The following is a 26,102-nucleotide window of genomic DNA, read 5'->3' as shown; positions in this document are numbered from 1 at the left end:
TCCATAAATATCTGCTGAACAAATAAATGAAAGTGCCAGTAGGAACTTACATTCTCGGTGCTTACTTTTAAAGTTTCTATGATACACTTATTTTCTTCAGTTATGAAATTCTTTAACTTAACTAATACTTAGGAATCTTTGTTACCCAAAATTTTATATGAGAAGCTTAAACAAAAAGCTTGGAAAAAAAGTTACTGGGAAATACATTTCCTTTTCATGCAACAAAGGCTTCAAAATAAAAAACCATCAAAATGTGCCTTTCTTCATTTAGTAAACATATTTAAATATCTATATTGAATCACATAATAAAATAATACAATTACATATTAGGTTTCATGTTTATTCAACTTCACAGAAAATCCAAAAATGTGTCTGAAATTGGTTATCTATCTAAATACCAACTGTTCATCATGATGACATAATACTATGTGGCAGGGGAGACAGACCCAAGTTAAACAAATTCTTAAATTCCTGACATTCTTCAAGTGGGCAAAAGGAAATCTGAAAAATCAAACTTACAAGTTGTAAGAAGATACAGAAAGTAATTTAACCTTTAATACCTGGAACAAGTTTTACAGCCACATTTGTAATTTACATATACAGTGGAGATCACTGAAAAAAAGCTTTCTGTTGCACTGCAGCAAGAAATCTTATTGTAATGTAGATTAAGTGAACTTGCTACAGAGGGCAGCAAGATAACCTCACTGAAGAATCATAAGATTTTCATAATGGAATTTGTTACAGTGAGTTAAAATATTTTCTTAATTTTATACAGTACACATTTTTCAAAATGAACATTTATCACTGAAGAGTTTGCTAATCACTGTTAGCAATTATTATTGTATACATACTTAATTTTACTTTAGTTATAGTATGTGGCTCTCCAAATATTAGCACATGAAGTGTTAAGTTTAAACATAATAATAAAATAATACCCTAAGATGAAGACTCAGGACATCAAAACTTTGATCATTATTGCACCTATTTTTCTACAGAAAAATGGAAAATTTACATCATAATCCTCCCAAAAAGTGAACAGACAAGTTGTAAAATCACAGACTTATTGGCATTAAACAAAATCTACAATGAACATTTTTTGTGAACTAATGTACAGAATTAATGTGCAATGAAATTTGGTTAACTATGATCATGCAAATAAAAATCCTCCACAGTCATTTTTTCATTATGTTTTATAAAATGGTCTTAAAGATATACTTCCATAAACATTTCCGGTGCAATTTAGTCAATGACAAAAATACAAAGCTATCCCTTATTCTTTATTTTATAGATTTAAAAACATGCCTTTGTACTGCTGAGATACAAATAGCGTGTTTGGGAGAACTGAGCTCATGAAACGGTTAAAAACTAATGCATCTTGGTCCAACATTAGCTGCTTTGTATACAGCAGCCTCCCATAATCACTGGTGTCAGCACTGTTGGAAATGAAGAACAGTTAAATATTGAGAGATTAAGACACAATTCAAAACATTTTTTAAAAAATAAAAGGCCGTTTCATAAACATGAAGAAATCTTTAAAAGGAAAATAATCACATCAATTGTGATATACATTGGAAAATAGTAAAGTGTCATTTTCCAAAATAGTAGTTTCTTTATTATATCCCCCCATCTATTATAACCAATCTTGGAAATATACCTTAAACATAATGGTGTATTATATGAGAATGCTCCATTATTCAATGTGATAAATTTAATAAGTTAGGATATGATTTTCTTTTCTGATGTTAACTGTGGAAAAAACACAAAAGAACAGCACCTGAAATACTACAATGAATTTAGGCAAGCATTAAGTAGTAACTTTTATGTTTTGGTTCAAAATACAGTTTACAAAGCTGTATAAAGGATACTGACTTAAGTAATCTGTTTCTATATTTTGCGGATTATGATGGAGAAAAAAAAAAAAGAACTGCCCTAAATCCAAATAAATTTCCACTTCTCCCAATCTAGATCAAGAGGAATTTCATTCAAAATTTGTAAGATTGTGATCCCTACTGTAGCTCAGATAGTTGGATATGTCACTCCCACCCTGTCCCTCCCCTCTCCCAAAAACAAGTTTTTGGCTCCAAAATAAAGTACAATAATAAACTCTTGATGAAAAACTATGTTATGGGGCAATCTATCATATACTATGGCTAAATATGAATTTACAGAAAAGAGCACATCCCATTTTCAGCACTTTTTCATAAACATGCAACTCACTATATAAAATACAAAACACTTGCTTTCAAGAACAGCTTTATAAAGACACACTGCATCAATAAAATTTTTTCTTTCTGATTAACTTTACACTGTTATGGAGAACTGGAACTTTTCTATGTGTATATATCAGCTTTTATATTATAGTGTAATAATTTGCATTTTCTGAACATAATGTTCAAGAGGAAATATCTATACACAATAACATTCTAGACTATTAAAAACTAATTCAAATTACAGAATTTTATTGATACAGTAGATTAATAAAAACTGAAAAGGGATGATAAAATGGGATAAAGAATTCAGTACATTATTTTATAACACACTCTTTAAAATTAAAATATTTTAAATCTCTCTTTTCTTAAAATTTTCATTGCCACGAAAGGCCAGAAAATTCTGAGACCAATACTGAGGTGTAAAATAATCAAACTTCAGGACTATTTCACAATTTGTGTGGTGTCCTCCCATTGGAGGCATCATTCAGGTGTAATGGCAGACAATTTAGCACCTCTGAAGATTAAGGGTGCCTAGGAGTAAACACTAGGTAAGATACACAAGGGAAAGAGACCATTTAACTCTCCAACAAACAATGACATCAAGAAAATGACACCATTTGTTGAAAATATTTTTTCACAGTAAAATTGCAGAGAATACAAATACAAACACTGACAGATTACTGCTTAAGATCTATCCTAACAAACTCTTTCCAAATCAATAGATCCAATAAACAGTTGTGTACTGTCAGTTTAAAGCCGCCGAAAAAAGCTATACAAGCACTTTAGAAGTCAGAAACATTAAGGAAGAGAAGGGAAAGAAGGAAGGAAGGAATGAAGGGAGGAAGGGAGGGTGGGAGGGAGGGAGGGCAGAAGGGAGGAAGGAAAAAAATATATTTACAAGTTTTTTCTTTAGTTTATGTCTACATAGCCATCGCACATCACACTTCCACAAGACTCCATAGTCAATGTTATCACCAAGTGTATGGCTAAAGCGCTGTGACCACAAACACATGAGGTCATCAAAGAAAGTTCCAACTGTCCACTCTCTGGCAGTCCCATTTTGTGCATCAAAGGCTTTACTTAGCCTCAAGCTTGACAAAAGAATGCTTCTTCTCAAAGCTTTCACACAGAAAGTTAATTAATTACATTTGTTCATCGCCTTTCTCTTTTAGAACTTCGCCGCCGTACCTTAAAAGGAAAATTACCAGATGCTTAATTAAAATATTAGACATAGCAGTAATTAATTATTTTTTAACCAATCATTATTCTTAGCTGTTCCCGATTTTCTTTTTCTTCACTGGAAACCTTTCTCCTATTTTAAGTTTCTACCTCATCATCACATATTTAGACTTTATATAATATTTGAATGCCCACAAATAGTTTTTCCCACGATAGAAAAGAAAAAACTATTTTACTTTTCTATTTAATAATTTCAAAGAGAAATGAACAGAAATCAATGTAAACAGTAAGAAAAACAATTGCAAATATTTTTCACTTATGTTTCTGTGGTAAAAGAAAACATTTGGTCCTTATGAACTTAGGCTTACAGTTGTTTCTGGGAAAACAGTTATTGAATGTGGATTGTAACAATCATCAAATACATAGAAATAATCTGAAGTTCAGATATATTACAATTTACTGGCAAATACTAATGAAAGCATAAAACTTTAGTTCAAAAATGACTGGTAATAAAAGGAATACAAACAGAATAGGATTTTAATTAAAATTAATTTATGGTGTAGTTTTTAAAAAAAATTTTTTTTGGATGAAGACATTAATCACTGAGAACTTATCAGCCTTATTTTTACACTCAAAACAATAAAAAAACTTTAAGAAACAAGCCCAACAAGTTTGAGACCACAGAATTCAGATATTTTTCTGTGGTCTTAACCCCTTCATATAAATGAACCCTGACGCAGAGAGAAGTGCTGATGTTAAATAGCACAGAGGGGCGGGGGTCAGCTCTGGGACTACATCTCAGAACACAGGTTTCTCAAATAAAGATGGCTGGCTGTGCTGATCCAAAGACTCAGCATTAGTGTATCATCAAGAGGATAGTCCTGACTTAAATGTGTTAACAGTATTTCTTTCAAAGAGAAATACTCAGGATGTGTTAACTGACAAAGTCATTCTTAAAAAAAAAATTATCTCGGGCGCCTGGGTGGCTCAGTGAATTAATGCCTCTGCCTTCAGCTCAGGTTATGATCCGGGGTCCTGGGATCAAGCCCCGCATCGGGCTCTCTGCTCAGCAAGCAACCTGCTTTCCTCTCTCTCTGCCTGCCTCTCTGCCTACTTGTGATCTCTCTCTGTTGAATAAACATTAAAAAAAAAAAAAAAATTATCTCAGGAAGAATATTTCCACTTTTGTAAAAGAAATTTTTGTTACCAATTTTATAAATTTCAAAGATGTGATTTTATCCTATATGGTTAACTTCTAGTTTCCACTATGAAACTACCAAGAAAAAAGAAACATAAACCAGTCTATTTAACATATAAGAGTGCTCTAAAATCAAGGTACAACTTAAATGCCTGAAGTAACAACATCAGACAGCTACTTGTTCTATGTTCAGCTTTCAACCTGATATTTACACTTTCACGAGGCTAAATCTATTATTCGCACTTAGAGTCTCAGTATTCCTTAAAGGATACTCTCTAAATATCCAAGCTGGTAGATGAAACAACTATACAAACTATGAAGAAAAGCAAATAAATACTTAGACTTATAAGAGCAAGTGCTATATGTATCTTATAAAATATTTACCAACTCTATTCTATATTCTTTACTATCATACACGGTACTCTAATAAACACATACATTTACTGTAGAAACGTCTTCTTCCTCTGTTTCTTCCTGTGGAATATCATCATTGACAGGAGAGCTACCCTGAAACACATCTACTTCTTCACTTGAATCATTTTCCTTAGTAGCTGCTTGTTTGGAGCGTCCTACACGGCTAGAGTAAAACAGATATAAAATAAAATGAACATTCTGATCTTTGAGTAGTAGAAATGATTTATTTTATAAATTTGCAATTATTCATTTCATAAATTCTCAATTATTATCATTCTTATCTTTCATTAACTTACAAAACAAGAAATATTTTCTAAACCCTAAACCAGTGTTTAATCCCAGAATCTCACCTACAAATGTTGACCAAGTAACAAAAACATGTGAGACTGAGACCAATACCATAAAGGATTTTAAAACATAAACCAAAGTCTGCTCTTCCTGTTATCTTTCTCCACTCAGTAAAAGGCATCTGTATCTACTGAGCTGCTCAAAACAGAAAATTTGGTGTTCTTCTTACTAGTGTACTACTCTTCATTTGGCTCCATAATTCTTACAAAGAAATCTCAAATCCTATTCACTTCTCTCCACCTCTATTGCTATTACACATTTCCAAACCATTCTCTTTACTTCTTCTCTAAAAATGTAAAAGCAGCTGATGTCACTCACTCCCCCTCAATAACTACCTACTATATTGACAGAAATTCCAAAAACCTCCTTAACATAGTATATAAGGCCCCGCAGACAGTCCTTGGCACCTGTCCATTCCCATCTCTTTCTACTCCCCAATTCCTCACAACTATAATCTGGCAAATTCTTGCCTTCCTTCAACTCTCTGAATTCGCCAAGATTTTTCCTACTTTGGAACCTTCAAATCCAATGTTCCTTCCAATTGTGTTCTTCTTGCTCTCCATCAGCCTAACTCCTACTATTTTCAAGAAATCAACTGTTACTTTACAAAGAGAAAACTTCCCAATTCCCAAGCTCTTTCATTATGTTCTCTGACAGTACCCTAAATTTTCATCAGGGCACATATCATAATTTAGAATTCCATATTTAAGAGTGGTTATGTAATGAGTACATGCCTATTTAGATGGTAAATCCCATAAGAACAAGAATCATGTCTGTTCTGTGCCACTATATCCCCCAGCACCTAATACTCTCTGAAGTACTAGTACTATTTGAGGCAATCAAATATATGTAATAGATATCACCATTTAATCAAATGTATCCTTCTCAATATCTTTTCTATCTGCATGTATATTCTTCAATTAGAAACTTTTTTTTATTTGAGTACAGCTGACACACAACGTTACGTTAGTTTCTTTCAGGTATACAACACAGTGATTCAACTTGTTTAAACATTATGCTATGCTCACTACAAGTATAGCTACCATCTATCACCATGCAATGCTACTACAGTATCACTGACCATAGTCCCTATGCCATGTCCCTTTATTCCTGTTATTTATTCATTCCCAAACTCAAAGCCCGTATCTCCCACTCCCCTTCACCCATTTTGCCTAACTGCCCTACACCCACTTCCTTCTGGCAATAATCATCACCTTATTATCCTCTGTATGGCAACTTTTTAAAAAAAAATTAAGAATAGAGTTTATCACTTCTCTTAGGTAATCCAAAGTATTTTTTAATCCACACTCAAATCAAGTGTTTTAATATGATTCAGCTTTTCAGAATTAACAAAAGAAAAAACAGGAATTACATGGAAAATACAATCTTTCTCAATTCTACTGTGGTCAGAACAAGAAAAACAGGCAGATCATAACATATGTTATTCTACTAGTTCTAAAAAAAGAGGTTCCCTGTGAAGGGAAGATACACTGTTAAGACAGAATACAGAGTCCTTTTTTTGCAATGATTTTTAAAAGAACACTTGGTTGGTTTAGAATGTTCATGTGAAGAAATGCCATGATAATTATATAAGTCCTTATTTTTTTGGTGCCCAAATATAAACAAATTACAATCATGAGCCTCAAAGATATTTCTGTTATTTCCTCATTATAAAATTGTGGAAATTTAATATTCCTTAAGAATTTGTTTAAAAATAGTTATTTTCTGTAATTGAATCCAAACACATTTACAAAGCTACCACAAAAATATACTTACCTTTACTTTTTACCCAAGGAAAAAATTAAATCGAAGAGGACATGAAGTAGCTAGACACTCAGGCAACTTTTCCTCTTCCTGTGGAATACACAGGAATAGGAAACACTTCTAAGATAACTTAAGTATTTAGCCAAGGTGTGCTGGGAAGTCTGAAAAGCCATAGCACTGATGTAATTACGTAGTAAGATTATTCTAAGAAAACTGCTGAATTTCTGACAAATGGAAGACATGCTATTTTAGTTCTATTTAAATAACTGAGAAAAGTGCAAAATATACAAATTACAGTACTGATACTCCTGCTACTTTAATAATCTTAGGTACAGATTTGTTACCGTTACTTCTTATAAATGTGTTCATGTGCTTCTAAAACTATTTATATGTAGATATGGATGTGTTAATTTGATAAGAAAAGAAACAAAATCAAAACACCAAAAACTATTTCTGTAGATATAATTTAAAGAAAAATAATGCCTGTTACTTTCCTACACAATTCAAAGAATAAAAGCAAAAATGTAAAAACTATTCTACCAAATAGTTACAAAACTATTTTACAAAAATGTAAAAACTATTTTCCTCCTGCTGAGGAAAGACATTAAGAAAAACTCTAGTGTGGAATGATAAGGCAACATGGTCAGTATGTGATTATTTAAAAATACCTTCTCATCTCTAGGTACTATAAAGTCTGTATTGGAAATAATAATCTACTTGCTATTCATTTAAAAAGATTTGCCTAAGACCTGTAAAAATGTACAAATATTATCAGAGAGTTAGTTAATTGGGATATCAATCACCTAGGTAAGTTTATAAAAACTTCATGTTACCTAGTGTAATGAGAGTAAATATATGGGATTTTAAATATAGCCCTATGTATATTTGAAAATGTATGAACTTTTTTTTCAAAATAATTTGAAACTGGTTTGAAACTTAATATTATTTACAACTTACACATTTTTTTTTGGTTGTGATGGTGATGGCGTTTTTGATGGTCTTCCTCGTCCTTTTTGTGGTGTGGATTGTGTGGATTCAACTGCACTACTTTCAGGAGATTCTGCTCTGCTTTGGAGAAGACCCAAATGTGCATAGCATCAAATTATGATTTATAACATAGTCACTAAATACATGCAGTTTAGAGTTGCATGTACTTACCTCTGTTGTGCTCTCCTTGATGTTCGGTGCTGTTTGCTCTTTGACTTCTGTTCTGTATTTCCACTTTGTCTTTCTTCTTCTTCCTCTTCTTCTGGTGCTGAAGGTCCAGATTTTTTTTTGGTTCCTTTTTTAGAAGTTTTCATTGTTGGCTCTTCTTTCGGTGTACCTCCACCAAGAGGTTTAGGTGGTCGACCTCTTTTACCTTTCTTTGGTGGACTATTCTGTTCATCCTCATTTTCTAATATATCTTCTTTGAGCCTCTTTTCCTCAGGCCACTGCTGTTCATCTGATTCTGAAGCCGTGTGGCCTCTCTTCCGTCCACGCTGACTACCTTTAGGTTTCTGTTCCTGTACCAACTTAGTGAGGTCATCCATACCTAATTTCTCTTCTGAATCTGTGACAGGTGTTTTTTTCCGGCTTCTAGGTTTGTCCAATTCAGACTAGGAATAAAAATCACAATTTCAAACATAAAATTGTTAAGTATGCCCAATTTGAAAAATAAAACAAAAAACATGCTACTTTGTCATAAAAATGTGCTTAAATAAAATAGAGTTCTTAAGCACACATCAGAACCATAACTACTTGTATTTTAACTAAAAAAATTATCTAGGGTAAGAGGACACATTTTTATTTTTACTATGGTAGAGAGCCTCAAATGGAAACCTTTTAAGATCAGTATTTTATTAAATTATAAATTTTAACGAAAAGTTATTTCATTAAAAAAATTTCTAAATTTCTTGCATGAACAATGGATAACTAAAGTATAACAAATCTGCTTTGATAGTCAGTTTAAATAATTCTAATTTCATTACAGTGTATAAGATATAAACTATCAACTATGCTATATATCATGCTTAGACACTATAAAAGAACTTTTATTTTATAAACGGAGGTTACAAGACAGAAAAGTTAAACATATTAATCACTTATTAAAAATTTTTATAAGTTCTGAATCACTTCTGAAAGATACTGCTTCTTTCCATGTACAACTAATTAAAAATAAAACAACTTAAATTATTTAATTTGTAACTCAAAGTTAAAATAAAAGCCTAGTCTATAATCAGAGAATTTACACACTAACCAGAAGATGGAAACTGAGGAAATTCTCCAAAGAAATCAAGAATAATATGATCCCTATACCTCTCCATACATATATATGTATAATACCCATAAATTAATGTTAAATTTTATTTCCAAAAAGTTTGTGCCAACTTACATTCTTAAAAATCAGTGAAAACAAAAATCATCTGATTAGTTTAATAGTTATTTTGTTTCCTGTCTGAGAATTCCCTAATTACATTATTGGTATTACGTTCTTTGCTCATTTGTACACTGGAGTCTTAGTATTTTAATCCACATTTTCTATTTTTTTGTGTATATTTAAATTTTAGTTCCTCTTTGTTATGGACTGAATTGTGCCCACACAAAATTCACATGTTGAACCTATAAACCCTAATATTATGGTATTTGAAGAAGAGGTCTTTGGGAGATACTTCACTTGAGATGAGATCATCATTTTGAGTGGGGCCCTCAGAGAGACCTCTCTGTCTCTCTCCACCATGTGAGGACACGGTGAGAAGGTGGCCATCTGCAAACCAGGAAGAGAGCTCTCACCAGGAAGCAAATCGGCCAGCACTTCGATCTTGAATTCCCAACCTTCAAAATGTTAAGAAAATTAATTGTTTAAGCCACCCAGTCTATGGTATTTTGTTATGGCTGCCTGAGCAAAAAGACATTATTGTACCTTAATAGGATTTGAGATGAAGTTCTAAACTATTTTTCCTATCGACCCCCAAAAGAATATTCCAATCATTTAAAAAAACACTGACCTGTAATGCCTCCTTTATTTTGTATTATGTTTTAAAAATTAATAATGTTTCCAAGCTATTGTAACAACAGCATAATATTTTACTAATTATAAATAAACACATTTGTGTCTGGCTGTGCTTATCTTATTATTACTCTTCTATATTTATTTATTCTTCCACATGGGCTTAAAATTATACTGGAATTTTATAATTACATATAGATTCATTTAGAAAGAACGGTCATCTTTTCTTATTCATTTTTCCCACTAAAGAACATGGTATGCCTTCTTTCTCTTCAAGTCTTGTATGTTTCTCAATTTGGATATCTCCACATAGTTTCCCCCTTTTTTTTTTAAGGAAGTTTAGATCAATGAATCTATCTATCTATTTTTGTTGTTGTAGTGGTTATTGTGGTTATTATAGTGGTTATTATATACACTCTTTCCCCACAAGTGTATATAAAGAATATATATATACATGTAATATATAACATACATAATATATATAAAAATTTTTCTTGATATAAAGAAAAATTAACAGTAAAATTAGTTATACACATACATACATCTATTATATATATGACTACCATGCTAAATTCTTAGTTTTTCAATTGCTTCTCTTATTTTTCCAAAAGTACAAAAATAAAAATAAGAAGAGTTTTTCTTTTTTCATTGTCATATCTTTGACTCTCAGTTCATGTCTTCTTGAATTTGTCAAATATTCTAGAACAATCTTAAATAACAGTGATGATAACAGTAGCTTGTTTTGCTGACTTTTAATAAAAATGCTTCAAGCTTTTTGCCTTTATGAATAACTTAAGAGTAACTGAATCAATGACTACTGATTTAAACAGATAAAACTTTCAGCATGTTAAGGAAGTACCCTGCTTGTATTAGTTTATTAAGAGTTCATATGTATCAAGAATGGATTTTTAATTGTATTTATGTCTTCTTGATATGACCTAAGATTACCTTGTTAGTATCCTTATATGGTATACTTATTTGCTATATTATATTAAAAGATTTCTTAGCATTAAATTATCTTTACACTTCAGAAAAAATCGACCTGTAAATGACTGGTTTAATTTGTTAATGTTTATTTAGAGTTTTGTATATAAATTAAGAATTGATTATTGTTTTTCAGAGATGCATAGAGAAGGGAAATATTGAATTAAAATTAAATTTATATCAAGACAGGAAACAACGTGTGTTGGAGAGGATGTGGAGAAAGGGGAACCCTCTTACACTGTTGGGGGGAATGCAAGTTGGTGCAGTCACTTTGGAGAACAGTGTGGAGATTCCTCAAGAAATTAAAAATAGAGCTTCCCTATGACCCTGCAATTGCACTACTGGGTATTTACCCCAAAGATACAGATGTAGTGAAAAGAAGGGTCATCTGTACCCCAATGTTTATTGCAGCAATGGCCACGGTCGCCAAACTGTGGAAAGAACCAAGATGCCCTTCAACGGACAAATGGACAAGGAAGATGTGGTCCATATACACTATGGAGTATTATGCCTCCATCAGAAAGGATGAATACCCAACTTTTGTAGCAACATGGACAGGACTGGAAGAGATTATGCTGAGTGAAATAAGTCAAGCAGAGAGAGCCAATTATCATATGGTTTCACTTATTTCTGGAGCATAACAAATAACATGGAGGACATGGGGAGATAGAGAGGAGAAGGGAGTTGAGGGAAATTGGAAGGGGAGGTGAACCATGAGAGACTATGGACTCTGAAAAACAACCTGAGGGTTTTGAAGGGGCGGGGGATGGGAGGTTGGGGGAACCAGGGGGCGGGTATTGGGGAGGGCACCTATTGCATGGAGCACTGGGTGTGGTGCAAAAACAATGAATACTGTTACACTGAAAAGAAATTAAAAAAACAAAACAAAACAAAAAAACTAATTAAATTAAAATTATCACCTCTAATTTTAAATGTTACAATTCATTTTGATGTCCAAAAATGTGATAAGGTGGCTGAACTCCTTTATGCCCTGGAAAAGGTTGGTGTCTGCTTTCTTGAGAATACTATAAAACAAATCTAGTTTGTTAAAGCGCTACCTTCTCGGTTTCCTCTTCATTTTGCACTGTATTGTCTTAAGAACAGAGGGAGTATAAAACCGAGGTTTGAAGCAGAAAACAGAGAAAATATATTCTTTGTAAAACTAAATATTTGAATATAAATGTATATGGAGAATAATTCCTTTGTGGTGAAATTTTAACATCAAGGTGGTAGCATAGGTAAAGATAGTACTCTTTCACTATAAACTACTGGTCTTTAGACTGAACTTCTGTCTCATGATGCTAAATTCAGCTGATATCTGATATTTCAGTTGATATTTATTATTAAGGTTCTTGTAATATTTCTGAAAATGGACGCAATGCTACACAAAAAACAGCCAAAGGCCTCCATTATAATTATACAAATCAATCTCAAAAGCACAGAATTTCAAAACTTTTCCATGAAATATACTTTGTTCTTCAGTGCTCCAGAAGGTAGAGCTAGATATAGAATTTATAAGATAACAAAATCCATCACAACCATGTTTCCTAAATTTTGGGGGGACGTGCTAATAAGGGAACAGGACAGTATCTGGGTATGGGTGGCCTAGCTGATGATTCCGATAAATAAGAGAAATTATAAGCTCTCCACCTAAGGCATTTTCAAGCATGTGCTAATAACCAACTCTCATAAATGCTAATGAAGGAATTTGTGCATTAAGTGAGAAGTACGACTAGAAGACATAAATACCTTTTTCAATTCAAGGTTCTCTTCTATAAATCCAGATAACAGGATTCCTTTCTGGCTAAGCGATCAATTTTTAATTCTGCTTGGGCAAAATTTTTAAACAGCCAATAAAAATCAGAATTTACAGTATGAATAGTAAGGATTTAGTAAGAATTTTATAATTATAATTTTTCAAGTGGAAAGAAAAACAATCTGGCAAAACAAATTATTGGAGAAACTTGAAAACAACTGAAAAATAACTTAAACGTTTTGGGATATGTAATGTTGGGCCAGTGGTAGACATGGAGGGCATTAGTATTTCAGTGAAAGCAAAAATATTTTATTAATAACCTTCCACCTCTCCTAACAGAGTAGATTCAAATGCACTGACTTCAACTTCATAATAATCATTAATCAAAAATATTGATCTTTATTATAATAAAACAGCAGCAACACCAATTAACTTAGGCTAATTCATTTATTCTGATAAATCTTACCAGCTAAGTAGCCACACTTTACAGGTAAAGTAACTGATTCAGAGAGCCTCACTGATTATTCAAGAAATGTTTAAAGCTAACCTAGAAAGTCAAAATGTGTCCAATTATTAAAGCTATCAGGTTGTATTGGAATACATAACTATTTTATACCTGTACTAAATCTGTCTTTGAATGACATTTATAAATTGTTTGTCATACAAGTTATCATTGTTATTAAAATTTAAAAACTAAAAGCCGCCTTTATGAAGACTGCAGCATTTCACTACTAGAAGCTTGTCTAGTAATGAAAGGCTCAAGAAATCATCGAAAATGGAAGAACCTTTAAGGACCCTCATTCTACCTCCCTTCTGATGCTAAATCTAAACTTACTGTGTTTTAAAAACACCAACAAAACAACAAAAAAAAACCCCAAGCAGTTCTGAGTATAGGACTGGCATGTTTGATTTCAAAGATCTACAGATAAAGATCACTTATTCAGATGACAAGAAACATAAGAGATTCAATATCCTTAAATTATACGATAGAGGATAACTGTAAACTCAAATTTGCGATTAAAACCATTAAACGCAAATCAAGTGTCAAATTTGAGAACAGTGTTAACTGGTTTCATTGTAAAAATTATTATTTATACAGTAAAATTATTTTTATCATTATTATTATAATTGTCATAAAAACAAACCAAATATCTCACCCTTACAAGATCAGAGTCGTCTCTCTTGTCACTTTTTTTTCCTGGCAAAGGTGAGGACATTGTGTAATCTTCATTTTCACTGTGATCCATTTCAGAGCTATCAAGCCTTTTAATATAGACATTTATAATTAATGCGATGAAATAAACTTAAAAAATTTTTCTGTTCCCTAGTGTAGCTTTACAGCTTTATGAGGAAGTTTCATTCTTTTCAAAAAAGTATGCATTTTATTCTATCATATTTAGCAACAAACCAACAACCAACAAATCACATTTAACATAATAGGGAAACTTAAAAAATCACAAATTTAGTTTTTTTCCCAAGTCTTTTTAAAACCTAAATTCTATTTTGGAGTGGGCATATAAATTAAAACTTTTCTTGTTAGCATACTACAATCTGCACCGTCCCTTAGCTCTCCCATAGCCCCATTCCACTTTTTCTTCTCTGTACTTTTAATACCCTCTAATACAGTAAGTTATTGTGTTTATCCTCTATCTTCCCCTGCTAGAGTGTAAGCATGGTTCATTTTGTCAACTGTACTTAGCAATTTATACAAAGCACTTGTACCAGTGCCAGCCATAAAGTAGGCATTCAATAAATACTAAGTGAATTAATAGCATATGCTCTCATTTATTAGTATAAAGGCTGTCTTCTGTCCTAGGTGATCACAACCTTAAACTGACTTTAAAAACCATTTAAACATTGTTAAATCCTAAATCTCAATCTCTGGCCCAGAAATTACCCTGAGCACTAGACTCACATATCTAATTGTCTACTCACTAGAATTTCTAATAGGCATCTCAACTTTAACCAAAACAGTCATTTGGACACTCCTCTTTTCTCCATCTCCCCAGAAAACACACACACACACACACACACACACACACACACGGCTGTTCCCCCTCAAATTTGGACACTCCTCTTTTCTCCATCTCCCCAGAAAACACACACACACACACACACACACACACACACACACACACACACGGCTGTTCCCCCTCAAATTTGGCTTCTACAACTCAGTAAATGGCACCACCACTAAATACAGAGGCAAAACACCTAGGGTACATCCTTAAATATTCCCTTTCCATAATTATTCACATCTGACCCATCAGCAAAACTATTTGGCTCTACCATCAAAATAAATCCTAAATTTGACTATTTACCATCTTCCTCCCTCTTTATCCCTTCCCTGAATTACTATTAGCTGACTCCTAACTGGCTTTTCTACCTCAAGTCTAGTTCCTCTATTCTCCACAACCAAGGCAATCTAATAAAAGTACAAATCAGATCACTAGGCTCCACAGCAATATCTTAGCATAGAGGGAAGAGTCAAAGACAATTCTGAGGCTCTTAGCCTAAATGACTGGGTGAATTAGATCATCTTTGATTATAACCAGGAATTCAAAAAGAAAAACCAGTAATTTAGGAAATGAGTTGGGGAAATGTTTTGGTGATGTCAAGTATGAGTCCATCCACTAGAAAACATCCAAATGATATAGGTGAAGGGTCATGTAGGTATCAGCCACTAATATGTATTAATACAGGAATCCAAAGCAAGAGCTATTTATGTAATTTTTGTTAAATTTCTACTATTTTATATATCACTTGACAATTTATTCATTACAAGGAAATTGATAAGACATTTTAGAATGTGTCCTTTCTTTATTGATTGGTTAAAAACAATACAAAAGATAGCACAGTCTTTCCTAAAAACTGAGCAAAATCAATAAACAGTGACATTTAATTCCTGTACAAGGTTCTGCAGCTAACAAATGGTGTACGAAGCATTATACTGAAACTAGTGAAAGTGTGAATTATTTTCCCTTTTCTTTCTTAAAAAGAAAAATTTGTAGAGCATGATTTGAAAGTACAATTCTAAAACAATTTTTTGAACAAAAAATTTTATACATGTACACAGGAAAAAGAAATTCAAACCAAAGAATATATAAAATAATCTCCCTCCTACACTAGATTACCATAAGACATTGTGTAGTCTTCCAAAAATTTTCTATATAATAAAAGCCAGTGTGAATACAAATCCTTTCTAAAAATTTGAAAATACTATAATACTGTTCTATTCTTTGCCTTTTTTACTCAATAATGTATTGTGGAAATAATTCACATTAGCTCATACTCATCATTTTTAATGATTATGTATTCCATTGAATGGATGTACCATAATATAATAGTTTCATGACTGCTAGACATTTAGCTTATTTCTACCAACACAGGTTCTACCAGCAAACTAAAATATGAAAGGCTAATATGGAATGCCTATCTAAAATAAGAGAGCAAATAAGAAAGAACTTGTAAATGGCTACCAATGTTAAATGAAATGTTCAGGTATGCAATGATTTCCATGCACTGACATTAAATGTTTTGGGTTACATCATTTTGGATCTCAGTGCCCTGTTGGAATCCTTAAATGTAAAGTATGATATTTCTTAGGTACTTACCTCCCTTTTATTCTTCCAGGAGAGCTTGGATTTGAGCTGCTGCTTGCATTGCTTACAGTTTCCATTCGAGATGACTTTGTCTGAGATTGCTTGCCTGCTGATGAAAGTGGCTTATTAACAGCTCCTAGAACATTGGTTGTTTTAGGCTGAAATGAAAAATGCATATCTCTTTTTATTTGATTAAAGCCAAAAGAAATTTACATGTAAAGAACCATAAAAAAATCTGTCGAAGTGTTTACATACAAATCACACACACAAATATGCCTATCCTTAAGCAATATAAAGATTATGAATTATCACTTGAATGAGTGAAAAACTATATAGATGGCATAATAGTTAATGCCATCTTAGCTATCTAGAGGAAAAGTCTTACATAGAAACTGAGGACAAATAAAATATGAAGTCAACAAAAAAAGATAATCAGACTATTCCTTTGGAAGGACCTAAGAAGATGTTTTTAACTCTTAAGACTTTTATCATGTTATTATAGGGTAAGATATTTAAGGATCAAGGTCTCCAGGGCTTTCTTATAAGCTACAAAATAAATTCATGTATCTCAGCTTGCATCTATACAGTAATTATTTCTAATTAGTAAATGGAAGATATCTAATAATTATATTTACTATCATAAGATATATCAATTTTCAATGAAATATAAAATAACATAGTTATGCCAATAATACTAAAATAAACTGCCACATAAAAATTTGAATGATTCTCAGCACATACTTTTCCAGGAGTGAAAAATGATTTCATTTCTGGAGGCAGGTAATTTTTGGTGTTACTGAAATTCTACAAGCAAGGGAAAAAGTTGCAGTTAGTGAATACTGAAACACTATACACGAGGTGTTTTGAAGCCAACAAAGCATACAACAGCCTTTGTTTCACAGTGCATAATACATATTTAAATAATCGGTTCAAACACAAAATTTCAGTCACTAATTTTAAATGGAGTAATAAGGGGCACCTAGGTGACTCAGTTGGTTAAGCACCTGACTCTTGATTTCAGCTCAGATCACGATCTCAGGGTCACGAGATCAAGCCCCGTGTCAGGCTCTGCTCTGGACATGGAGCCTGCTTAAGATTCTCTCTCTCCCTCTGTCCCTCCCCTCCCCTAAAAATAAATGAATAAATACTGTAATAAATTTAAACTAATCTCATACCAACTCCAATATTAACAAAAACACATTTAACATCTAACATGTTAGAGCTCTGTTAGCGCATCAGATAACACATGCTTCTGTAACAATACTCTCCAGAGAAGAGACCACATATACTCCTGTTGTTAATCACAACAAAGGGAATGCTTAAGAGCAGACAGTCCCTTTTAGCTACTGGGTGAGCATACATACAAGGCTGTCGTAAACCTCTATACATTGGTTAGACTTTAATTAGTATTGTACTAAAAGCCAAAATCAGTAGTGGTAGTTTCCAGACTCTCAGTCAACAGGCTTAGGTGCATTATGAATCTCTAAGAACAATTCTGGAAAACACCTATTATATCACATGCAATACCTGAGGTTTATAAAAGTGGTTTAGGAACATTCTTGTAAACATTCCTTGGGTCTTGAACCTGTTCCAGTACTGTTCTTTGCTTGTTTCTTCATACCAGTTATGAATCTCAATCAAGGCTTATAACTTCAGACTGTGTCCCTGTCAGCATTCTCCTTTTCATTTTGGATCAATGGCCAATAACAAGAGATCTACATGTTTTGATCACATTTTTGCCTGAATTCACACACTGGTATAAAACTCTGAACACAAACTCTAAATCATCTTAACTGATCTCTGAACCTTATTTGTGTCCTCCAGTTTGACCCATATTCTAGTCTTGAACCACATTAGGAAGATTCATAGTGACTTTTCCAAGACATTAGTAGAACTCCAGCTCTTGATACCAATCCTTCCTAATCTTCCCACAACCTAATGCTGAGAATACATTTTATTTCAATCTATACAAACAAAATCTACAACTACCTTGTCAGGTTGGGTGAAAAAACGAGCTGGTAGTACTGGGTCTTTAGGAGATTCCAAACTGTATGTGGTGCTTTTTGACATGATGATATTCATGGCAACATCACACACAGTGTACAGCTTCTGCAATGGTTTTAAAAAAAAATTAGATACTTAAGGTAGCATCCTCGACTTTGTGAGTTAGGAGTAATTCTAGAACATGCATTCAGTACAGGCATACCTCAGAGATACTGCAGATTCAGCTCTAAAGCACAATAAAGTAAATGTTGTAATTAAGTCAAATGAATTTTTTGGCCTCTCAGTGCATATAAAAGTTATGTTTACACTATACTATAGTCTACTGAGTGTGTAACAACATTACATCTAAATACAATGTACAATTAAAGTATAAGTAATAAAAAATTATTTCATTGCAGGGGTGCCTGGGTGACTCAGATCAGCTCTTGATCTAAGCTCAGGTCTTGATCTTAGGGTCATGAGTACAAGCACTGCTTGCTGGGCATGGAGCCTGCCCAGATAGATAGATGGAGGTTTTAAGAAAACTCTATTGCTGAAAATGCTAACCATCATCTGAGCTTTCAGTGACTGGCGATCTTTTTGCTAGTACAGAGTCCTGCCTCAGTGCTGATGGCTGCTGTTGATCAGAGCGGTGGTTGCTGAACTGTGGCAATTTCTTGAAACAAGACAATAATGATGTTTGCTGCACTGACTGACTCTTCCTTTCATGAATAATTTCTCGGTAGCATGTGATGCTGTTTGATAGCATTTTACCCACAGAAGAACTTTCAAAATTAGAGTCAATCGTCTCAAACCTTACTGTGTTTTATCAACTAAATTTGTGTAATACACTAAATCTTTTGTTGTCCTTTTAACAATCTTCACAGCATCTTCACCTTCAACTCAGGAAACCACTTTCTTTGCTCATCCATCACAAGCAACTCCTAATTCATTAAAGTTCTATCGTGAAATTGCGGCAATTCAGTCATATCTCTGGGCTCCACTTCTAAGTTCTCTTGCTATTTCTACCACATCTGCAGTTACTGCAGCCATGGAAGTCTTGAACCCCTCAAGGTCATTTAGGAGGGTTGGAATCAACCTCTTTCAAACTCCATTCCATGCTGATAATTTAAATCCTTCCCATTAATCACAAATGTTCTTAATGGATGTAGAATGGAGAATCTTTTCCAGCTTTTCAATTGACTTTGCCCAGACCTATCAGAAGAACCACAATCTATGGCAGCTATACCCTTATAAAATGAAGACTTGAAAGTAGAAATTATTCCTTGATCCATGGGTTGCAGAATGGATGCTGTGTTAGCAGGCATGAAAATGGCATTCATCTCATTATATGTCTCTGTCAGAGTTTTTTGGATGAACTGGTGCATTATCAACAATGAGTAACATTTTGAAAGGAATCTTTCTTAGCGGATCTCAACTATGGGCTTAACATATTCAGTAAACCATGTTGTAAACAGATGTGCTGTAATTCAGGTTTTGTTGTTCTATGTATAGAGCACTCAGAGTGAATCTAGCATGATTCATAAGAGCCCTAGGATTGTCAGAATGGTACAAGAGCACTGGCTTCAGCTTCAAGTCACCAGCTGCATTAGCCCCTAAGAAGAGAGTCAGCCTGTTCTTTGAAGCCACACACCGACTTCTCCTCTCCAGCTATGAAAGTCCTTGATGACATCTTCCAATAGAAGGCTGTTTTATCTACATTGAAAAACCGTTGTTTAGTGTAATCACCTTCATTAACCACCTTAGCTAGATCTACTGGGTAACTTGCTGCAGCTTTTCCACCAGCACTTGCTGCTTCAGCTTGTACTTTCTGTTATGGAGCTGGCTTCTTTCCCTCAAACTTATGTTAGCTTCTGCTTTCTTTTGCGGCTTCCTCACCTCTCTGAGCCCTAACAGAATTACAGAGAGTTAGGGCTTTGCTCTGGATTAGGCTGTGGTTTAAGGGAATGTTGTCACTAGTTTGATCTTCTATTCAGGTCAAACTTTCTCTATGTCAGCAATAAGGCTGTTTTGCTTTCTTAACATTTGTGTTTTCACTGGAGTAGCACTTTTAATTTCCTTCAAAAACTTTTCCTTTGCATGCACAACTTGGCTAACTATTTGGCAAGAGACCTAACTTTCAGTCTATCTCAGTTTCTACATGACTTCCTCACCAAATTTCATCATTTCTAGCTTTTGATTTAAAGTAAGAGACATGTGACTCTTCCTTTCACTTAAACACTGAGAGGCCACTGTAGGGTTATTAATTGGCCTAATTTCCGTATTATTGTGTCTGAGGGAACAGGGGTGCCTGAGAAGAGGGAGAGAGATGGGGGAACAGCTGCTGGATAGAGCAGGCAGAACACACATAAGATCTGTCATTTCAGTTTGCCATCTTAGGTAGGTGCAGGTGTGGCACCCCAAAACATTTACAATAGTTGACATCCAAGATCACTGATCTCAGTTTACATAATATAGACAGTAACAATGAAAAAGTTTGAAGTACTGCAGGAATTACCAAAATATGACACAGAGGCATGAAATAAGCAAATGCTGTTGGAAAATGGTACCACGAGACTTGCTCAGTGCAGGATTGCCACAAACCTTCAACTTGTAAAAACAGCACAATTATCTGCAAAGCACACTAATGTTAAGTTTTCAGTATAATAGTATACCTTAAACTATTATTTTCATTATTTCCTAGTAACAGCATTACTACTAATTCCACATTAGTAGTTCTAGATCAGTAATTCAAATTACTAATAGAAATACTAATTATTAAATACTAATAAAAAGACTGATAATGTCTATACATACTACAGAAGTAGCATATCCACACTTGAATGCTTAAATCAACATGGAATCACAATTATTTAAAAAAGAATTACATACTTCATTCATTTTTGCATCATCTGGTCCTTGGGCATCTTTTGTTTGTTTAATATTTTCTACCATCTTTCTGATAAATGCATGACTGTTATTTTCGTTTTTAGCCATTAGTATTTCTAGAACAAACCAAAGACATCTAAAAAAAAAAAAAAAGGAGGGGGGAGAAAAAGAAATGAAGTGGAAAAAACTGGCTGTTTAATATGATACAATAATTCTAGATAAAAATATAATAAACTCCATAAATGGAAAAAATAAAAAGGAAAAACTAGCTATAAATCAAAAGAGAAAAAAAGGTATGTCACACATACATATCATAACTTACCAGCAATGTAGGTGTGAATTCATAAGACCCCCTTCCCAAAATTTCACCAATGCTCCCAAGGAGACAGGTTAAAAAAGAACTTAAATGGTGGAGAGAATAAAGTGATCCTAACTCCTAGCAAGATAGGGAGGGAAGACTGCCTAAAGTAATAATTGGGTCAGGGATAAAGTGAAGCCTCAATACTCAAGACTGACTGCAATCCTGATCGAAGTTTTCAAGAAAATATAACTACTCAACTTAGTAGTTAAAAGACTTGCTAATAAGTTAGAGAAGAAAAAGTCATCGCTAACAACTACATACACTGTCTTTGCTTAGAAAGGGGAAAATTACAAGGAAGTTTCACTAGCTTACATTAATTACATACAACCATATTCCAGAACAAACTGAAGGTGCTTTATCACTTTACAGACAGAATGGGACAGGGTTTTGGCACAGAGGAGAAAAATAAAGGGAGAAGAGAGAAATATGAAACAAGGTATCATTCTAGAAGGGGAAAAATAACCTTAGAGATCTCAGGTATAGGATAAGTTCTCCTGGAGTGGCTCTCTGACAAATGGGGTGATTACTCATGACCGTACTGGGGCAATTTAAAAATAAACCAAATGTTTAGTAAATTCCGAAGAATATTAAATGTATTTCAAAAACCAAAGTTCTCTGAGAAAGCAGGATGCTTAGAAGTTTTCATTAGTTACAATCACTCTAACGCAGAACTCATTTTGGGAGAATTGCTTGTTTTTAAAAAAACAAACTGTGGCTATAAGGAGGTAATGGCTTTTCCTTTGCCATGAGAAAGTTATCTGTAATCTGAATTTATCCTCTTGAGGCACCTCAAATATTTAACTATAAAATATTTCTATGAACTAAGAAACCATCAGTTATTTTAATACGAAGCTAAAGGCATAATAAGTTCATTTACTCAAAACCACAAAGGTCATCCTTTATTATAGCAGAAAGAGGACTGGGGCTTCAAACTTAATTTAAAGAACTCTGCTAGTGTTATAAAGACTTCTCTAAATACCAGTATATTTCCCTGTTCCACACACCCAGGCACAGATGGTTTTTTGGCCTCTCAACAATAATTGAAATAATTACAAGTGTCATAAACTTGAACTAGAGAATCACCAATGGAGTAGTAAGTAGGGTAATTCCCTGGTTACCAGCTTAGCCCATTCTTAAAGATAGACAGTTACTGCAAAGAAAAAGTGCTATGTGAATAAAGCCTACATGAAAATCTAGAGTTGCAGAAGAAAGTAGGAAAAGACAAGAACTGGAACAGAAGTTTTTAATGGACTGCATCAACAGAAAAGACATGCCAGAATGGTAGAGAAATAGAACAGTAATACAGTAATTATGCTAACTTAAGTTTTGGGAAATCACATAGGCAATGAAATATGAAGGGACGGTATGAAAAAAAAAAACAAAAACCAAGAGAACAAATAAGGGAAAGAACCTAAATTTCTAAGAAATTATATAAATCTAATAGACTAAGTATAATGGGGATTCCATTATTAGCAGCAAAGAGAAAAAACTTTCAGAAAACATGAAAATGGGATGAAAAAAGTCTTACTCTTTAACATCTTTAAGTTGTTCAATATCCTGTACTTTGACATAATCTGGGTCATGTGCCAAAAGGTGAATTGTATATGGAACAACATATTCTGGCAGAAGAGACAGTAATTTTTCTGAAAAAGAAAAAAATAAATAAATAAAAACATTCAGGTTGTTAGAAAACCAAATCTTACTCTGTCTCTGACTCTGATACTATTATTTCCTGCATCCCAAGAGTTTACCACATGGCTAGTGGAAAAATATACTGAAATGTCCAGTGTTCAGGAACATCAAAAACAGTTTATTTATTCATCTACCACGTCCAATACTGAAAGGCCTATTAAACGCACCATTTGCTATGGCTATTAAGACAAGTATTTTCATTTCAAATGCACGTGGTAAAAAGTGATCAGAAAAACTATCCATGACTAAGAAATCCATTTTTCTTATTATTATGAGCAACCGTATGTTTAACACTCCCTTGTTAAGCTGCTAAGCAAAAATATGACACACCTTTCAATGGCACAAGAAAGAGAGGATGATTGATACCATTTGATAATAACATGGAAGAGATGCTATTTGGTAATAACACAGATAGGATAAAGTGAGCAGGTTAAAAACAGGCACACAAGCACCTGATATTAACATCAGCTCCGGGTGAGAATGATGAACAACGAAAGACTGTACTTTTTTCACCTCAAAGACAGTACTGAAACAATCTTTATACATATATCTGTATTTTACTGTTTTATTTAAAGTATCTCCAGTGTCAGTGCTTATTTTCCTGAGCCGTTTAGTCAGTTATATAGAAAATATGAGTTGATATTTAAATATCTATGCATTTGTATTTTAAAAATTCCTTTTTAAAAGGAAAGAAGTTACTGAAAAACAGTAATACCTTATATTTAATGACTACTGATTAGACAAGAATAAATAACAGTAACATCAGTTTGTGTTCTATAAAACTGGAACTGGCTAGAAAAGTGTACTTTTCATTTTCATATATGCTTACCACTAACAGCTGCATGTTGCTTCAGATACTCGCGTCTCACATTTATATTTTTTACCAGACACTGCCTAGCATGAGCTCTTCTCTCTTTTACAGGATCTTTTGCACAAAGTGCACAGATTGCCATATACTCAAGTGGAAGCCTTAATCGGGAAAGGCCTTTGTGAAGTTTCTGAGCAAACACTTGTCTTACTTGATAGCATTCATCCTGTAAAGACATATTTATTCCACAGATTATTCACATGGCAGCAAAGAGTAAGTAAAACCCCAAATACAAAATTTGAAGGGGAAAGGAGACTAAGTGTATTCACAACATCGCTTCTGCTCACAAGACTGAGATGTTGTGATATGATCATTTCAAGGCTAGAATGTTCACTGGGACCCTAATTAATAACTACCAGCTACATGTGTTAGAAAATAATGAATGTTCTTAAAGAAAGATTTCATCTATTTATCTGAGAGAGAGAGACGTAAGCCCAAGCATGAGCAGGGGGAGGCAGAGAGGAAGAGGGAGAAGCAGGCTCCCCACTGAGCAGGGAGGCCTCACGCAGGGCTCGCTCGATCCCAGTACCCTGGGATCATGACCTGAGCCAAAGGCAGATGCTTAACTGACTGAGCCACCCAGGCGCCCTGGATGCACTTTTAAAACGGAGTTTTAGTACGTATAGATCCATATAGATCTAGTACGTATAGATCCATCCTAACTTAAGGTATTAAAAATAGTTTAAATAGTATCTCATATTAGGCTACTTCACTTATTGAGCAAGAGAAAACTCTGTCCAACTCATATATTTTAGCTTTAACACTGAAAAAACTATTCAGATTAAAATGCACAACTCTAAAGGCAAGTGTTGCTAATCAATTTCAGAAACACTAAATTACTTTCAGTTCTATAAATGAACCAACTGTTCATTATCACTGTGCCTGCTTTCCTCATACTCCTTCTCCTAAATCACCCACCTCCACTCTCCTAACAACTCCTCCTCATCTCTAACAATGGCTCCTAAATCTACAGAAATCACTGTGTAGTCTTTATCAAGCATCCAGCTCTCTGCCCTCCTGGCATTCTATGTATATCTCCAGCATCACATTTATTATACAGTATTAAAATAACTGTTTTATAGGTCTTACCTATCACTGCTCATTCCTTAAAGACAAGAACTGTATCTTTATTCACCTTTGTGCCTCTAAACCTAGCACAATATCTGATATACCAATTATCTGTAGAATAAACTATAGCACAAAGCTCAATATGACATTTGAGTCATGTTTGAGACATAAAAAGACCTTCTATAGACATACAAAGACCTTCATAATTATACCTTACCCTCCACCAATTAACATGAAGTGTGGTATGTTTCATATTATTGCAATGTTATGTATACTATTTCTACTATCTATAATGTTCATTTTGTTTTTCTTCAAAATCTAGGTCATCATCACTTCTTGGCCTTTTGGCTAAGATCAAGTGCAAAATCTAGGTCATAACACCTTATTTTGTGTATCTCCTTTCACTTAATTTAAACTTCAGTTTATTCTCTCTCAAATAAATAAAACCTTTTCAAAAATTATATACATATTAAAAAAAATAAATAAGGGGCACCTGGGTAGCTCTGTCTGTTAAGCATCTGCCTTCAGTTCAGGTCATGATCTTGGGGTCCTAGAATCAAGCCCCTTATCTATCAGACTTTCTGCTCAGCAGGGAGTCTGCTTTTACCCCCTCCTTCTCCCTCATACTGGTGTGCGTGCTCTCTCTCAAATAAATAAATAAAATTTAAAAATATATATATATAAACATACAAATTTCAATTTATTATACCAAATACCTTTTAGAAAGCATTCTAGCTTTCATAGAAATATTATCTATTATCTACCCTCATACTCAACAAAATAAAGTTAATGTTAAC

At 33.6% G+C, this 26,102-nt stretch overlaps 1 protein-coding gene across 7 annotated transcripts in view; it reads right to left on the bottom strand.

The window, feature by feature from the left end:
• Positions 1–326: 326 nt before the first annotated feature.
• Positions 327–26,102, bottom strand: part of PDS5B (PDS5 cohesin associated factor B) — a 199,128-nt gene continuing 173,352 nt past the window's right edge. For 2 of the 7 annotated variants that reach the window (XM_045978167.1, XM_045978168.1), the window contains exons 25-35: positions 24,199–24,403; positions 23,206–23,320; positions 21,320–21,452; positions 18,434–18,553; positions 17,186–17,248; positions 16,457–16,602; positions 14,000–14,105; positions 8,272–8,711; positions 8,071–8,181; positions 5,026–5,164; positions 327–3,398 (exon numbers count right to left, since the gene is read on the bottom strand). In XM_045978167.1, the coding sequence (XP_045834123.1) occupies positions 3,363–3,398; positions 5,026–5,164; positions 8,071–8,181; positions 8,272–8,711; positions 14,000–14,105; positions 16,457–16,602; positions 17,186–17,248; positions 18,434–18,553; positions 21,320–21,452; positions 23,206–23,320; positions 24,199–24,403 (1,614 nt within the window). In that variant the 3' untranslated portion in view covers positions 327–3,362. Of the gene's footprint in view, positions 3,399–5,025; positions 5,165–8,066; positions 8,182–8,271; positions 8,712–13,999; positions 14,106–16,456; positions 16,603–17,185; positions 17,249–18,433; positions 18,554–21,319; positions 21,453–23,205; positions 23,321–24,198; positions 24,404–26,102 lie in introns of those variants that run through there. The other 5 variants (XM_045978169.1, XM_045978170.1, XM_045978171.1 and 2 more) reach the window with 5 other exon arrangements.

Source organism: Meles meles, chromosome 14, assembly GCF_922984935.1.
Source record: "Meles meles chromosome 14, mMelMel3.1 paternal haplotype, whole genome shotgun sequence".
Classification (NCBI taxonomy): Eukaryota; Metazoa; Chordata; class Mammalia; order Carnivora; family Mustelidae; genus Meles; species Meles meles.
The sequence above is the reverse complement of the archived record's forward strand: the minus strand, read 5'-3'. Positions and strand labels throughout refer to the sequence as shown.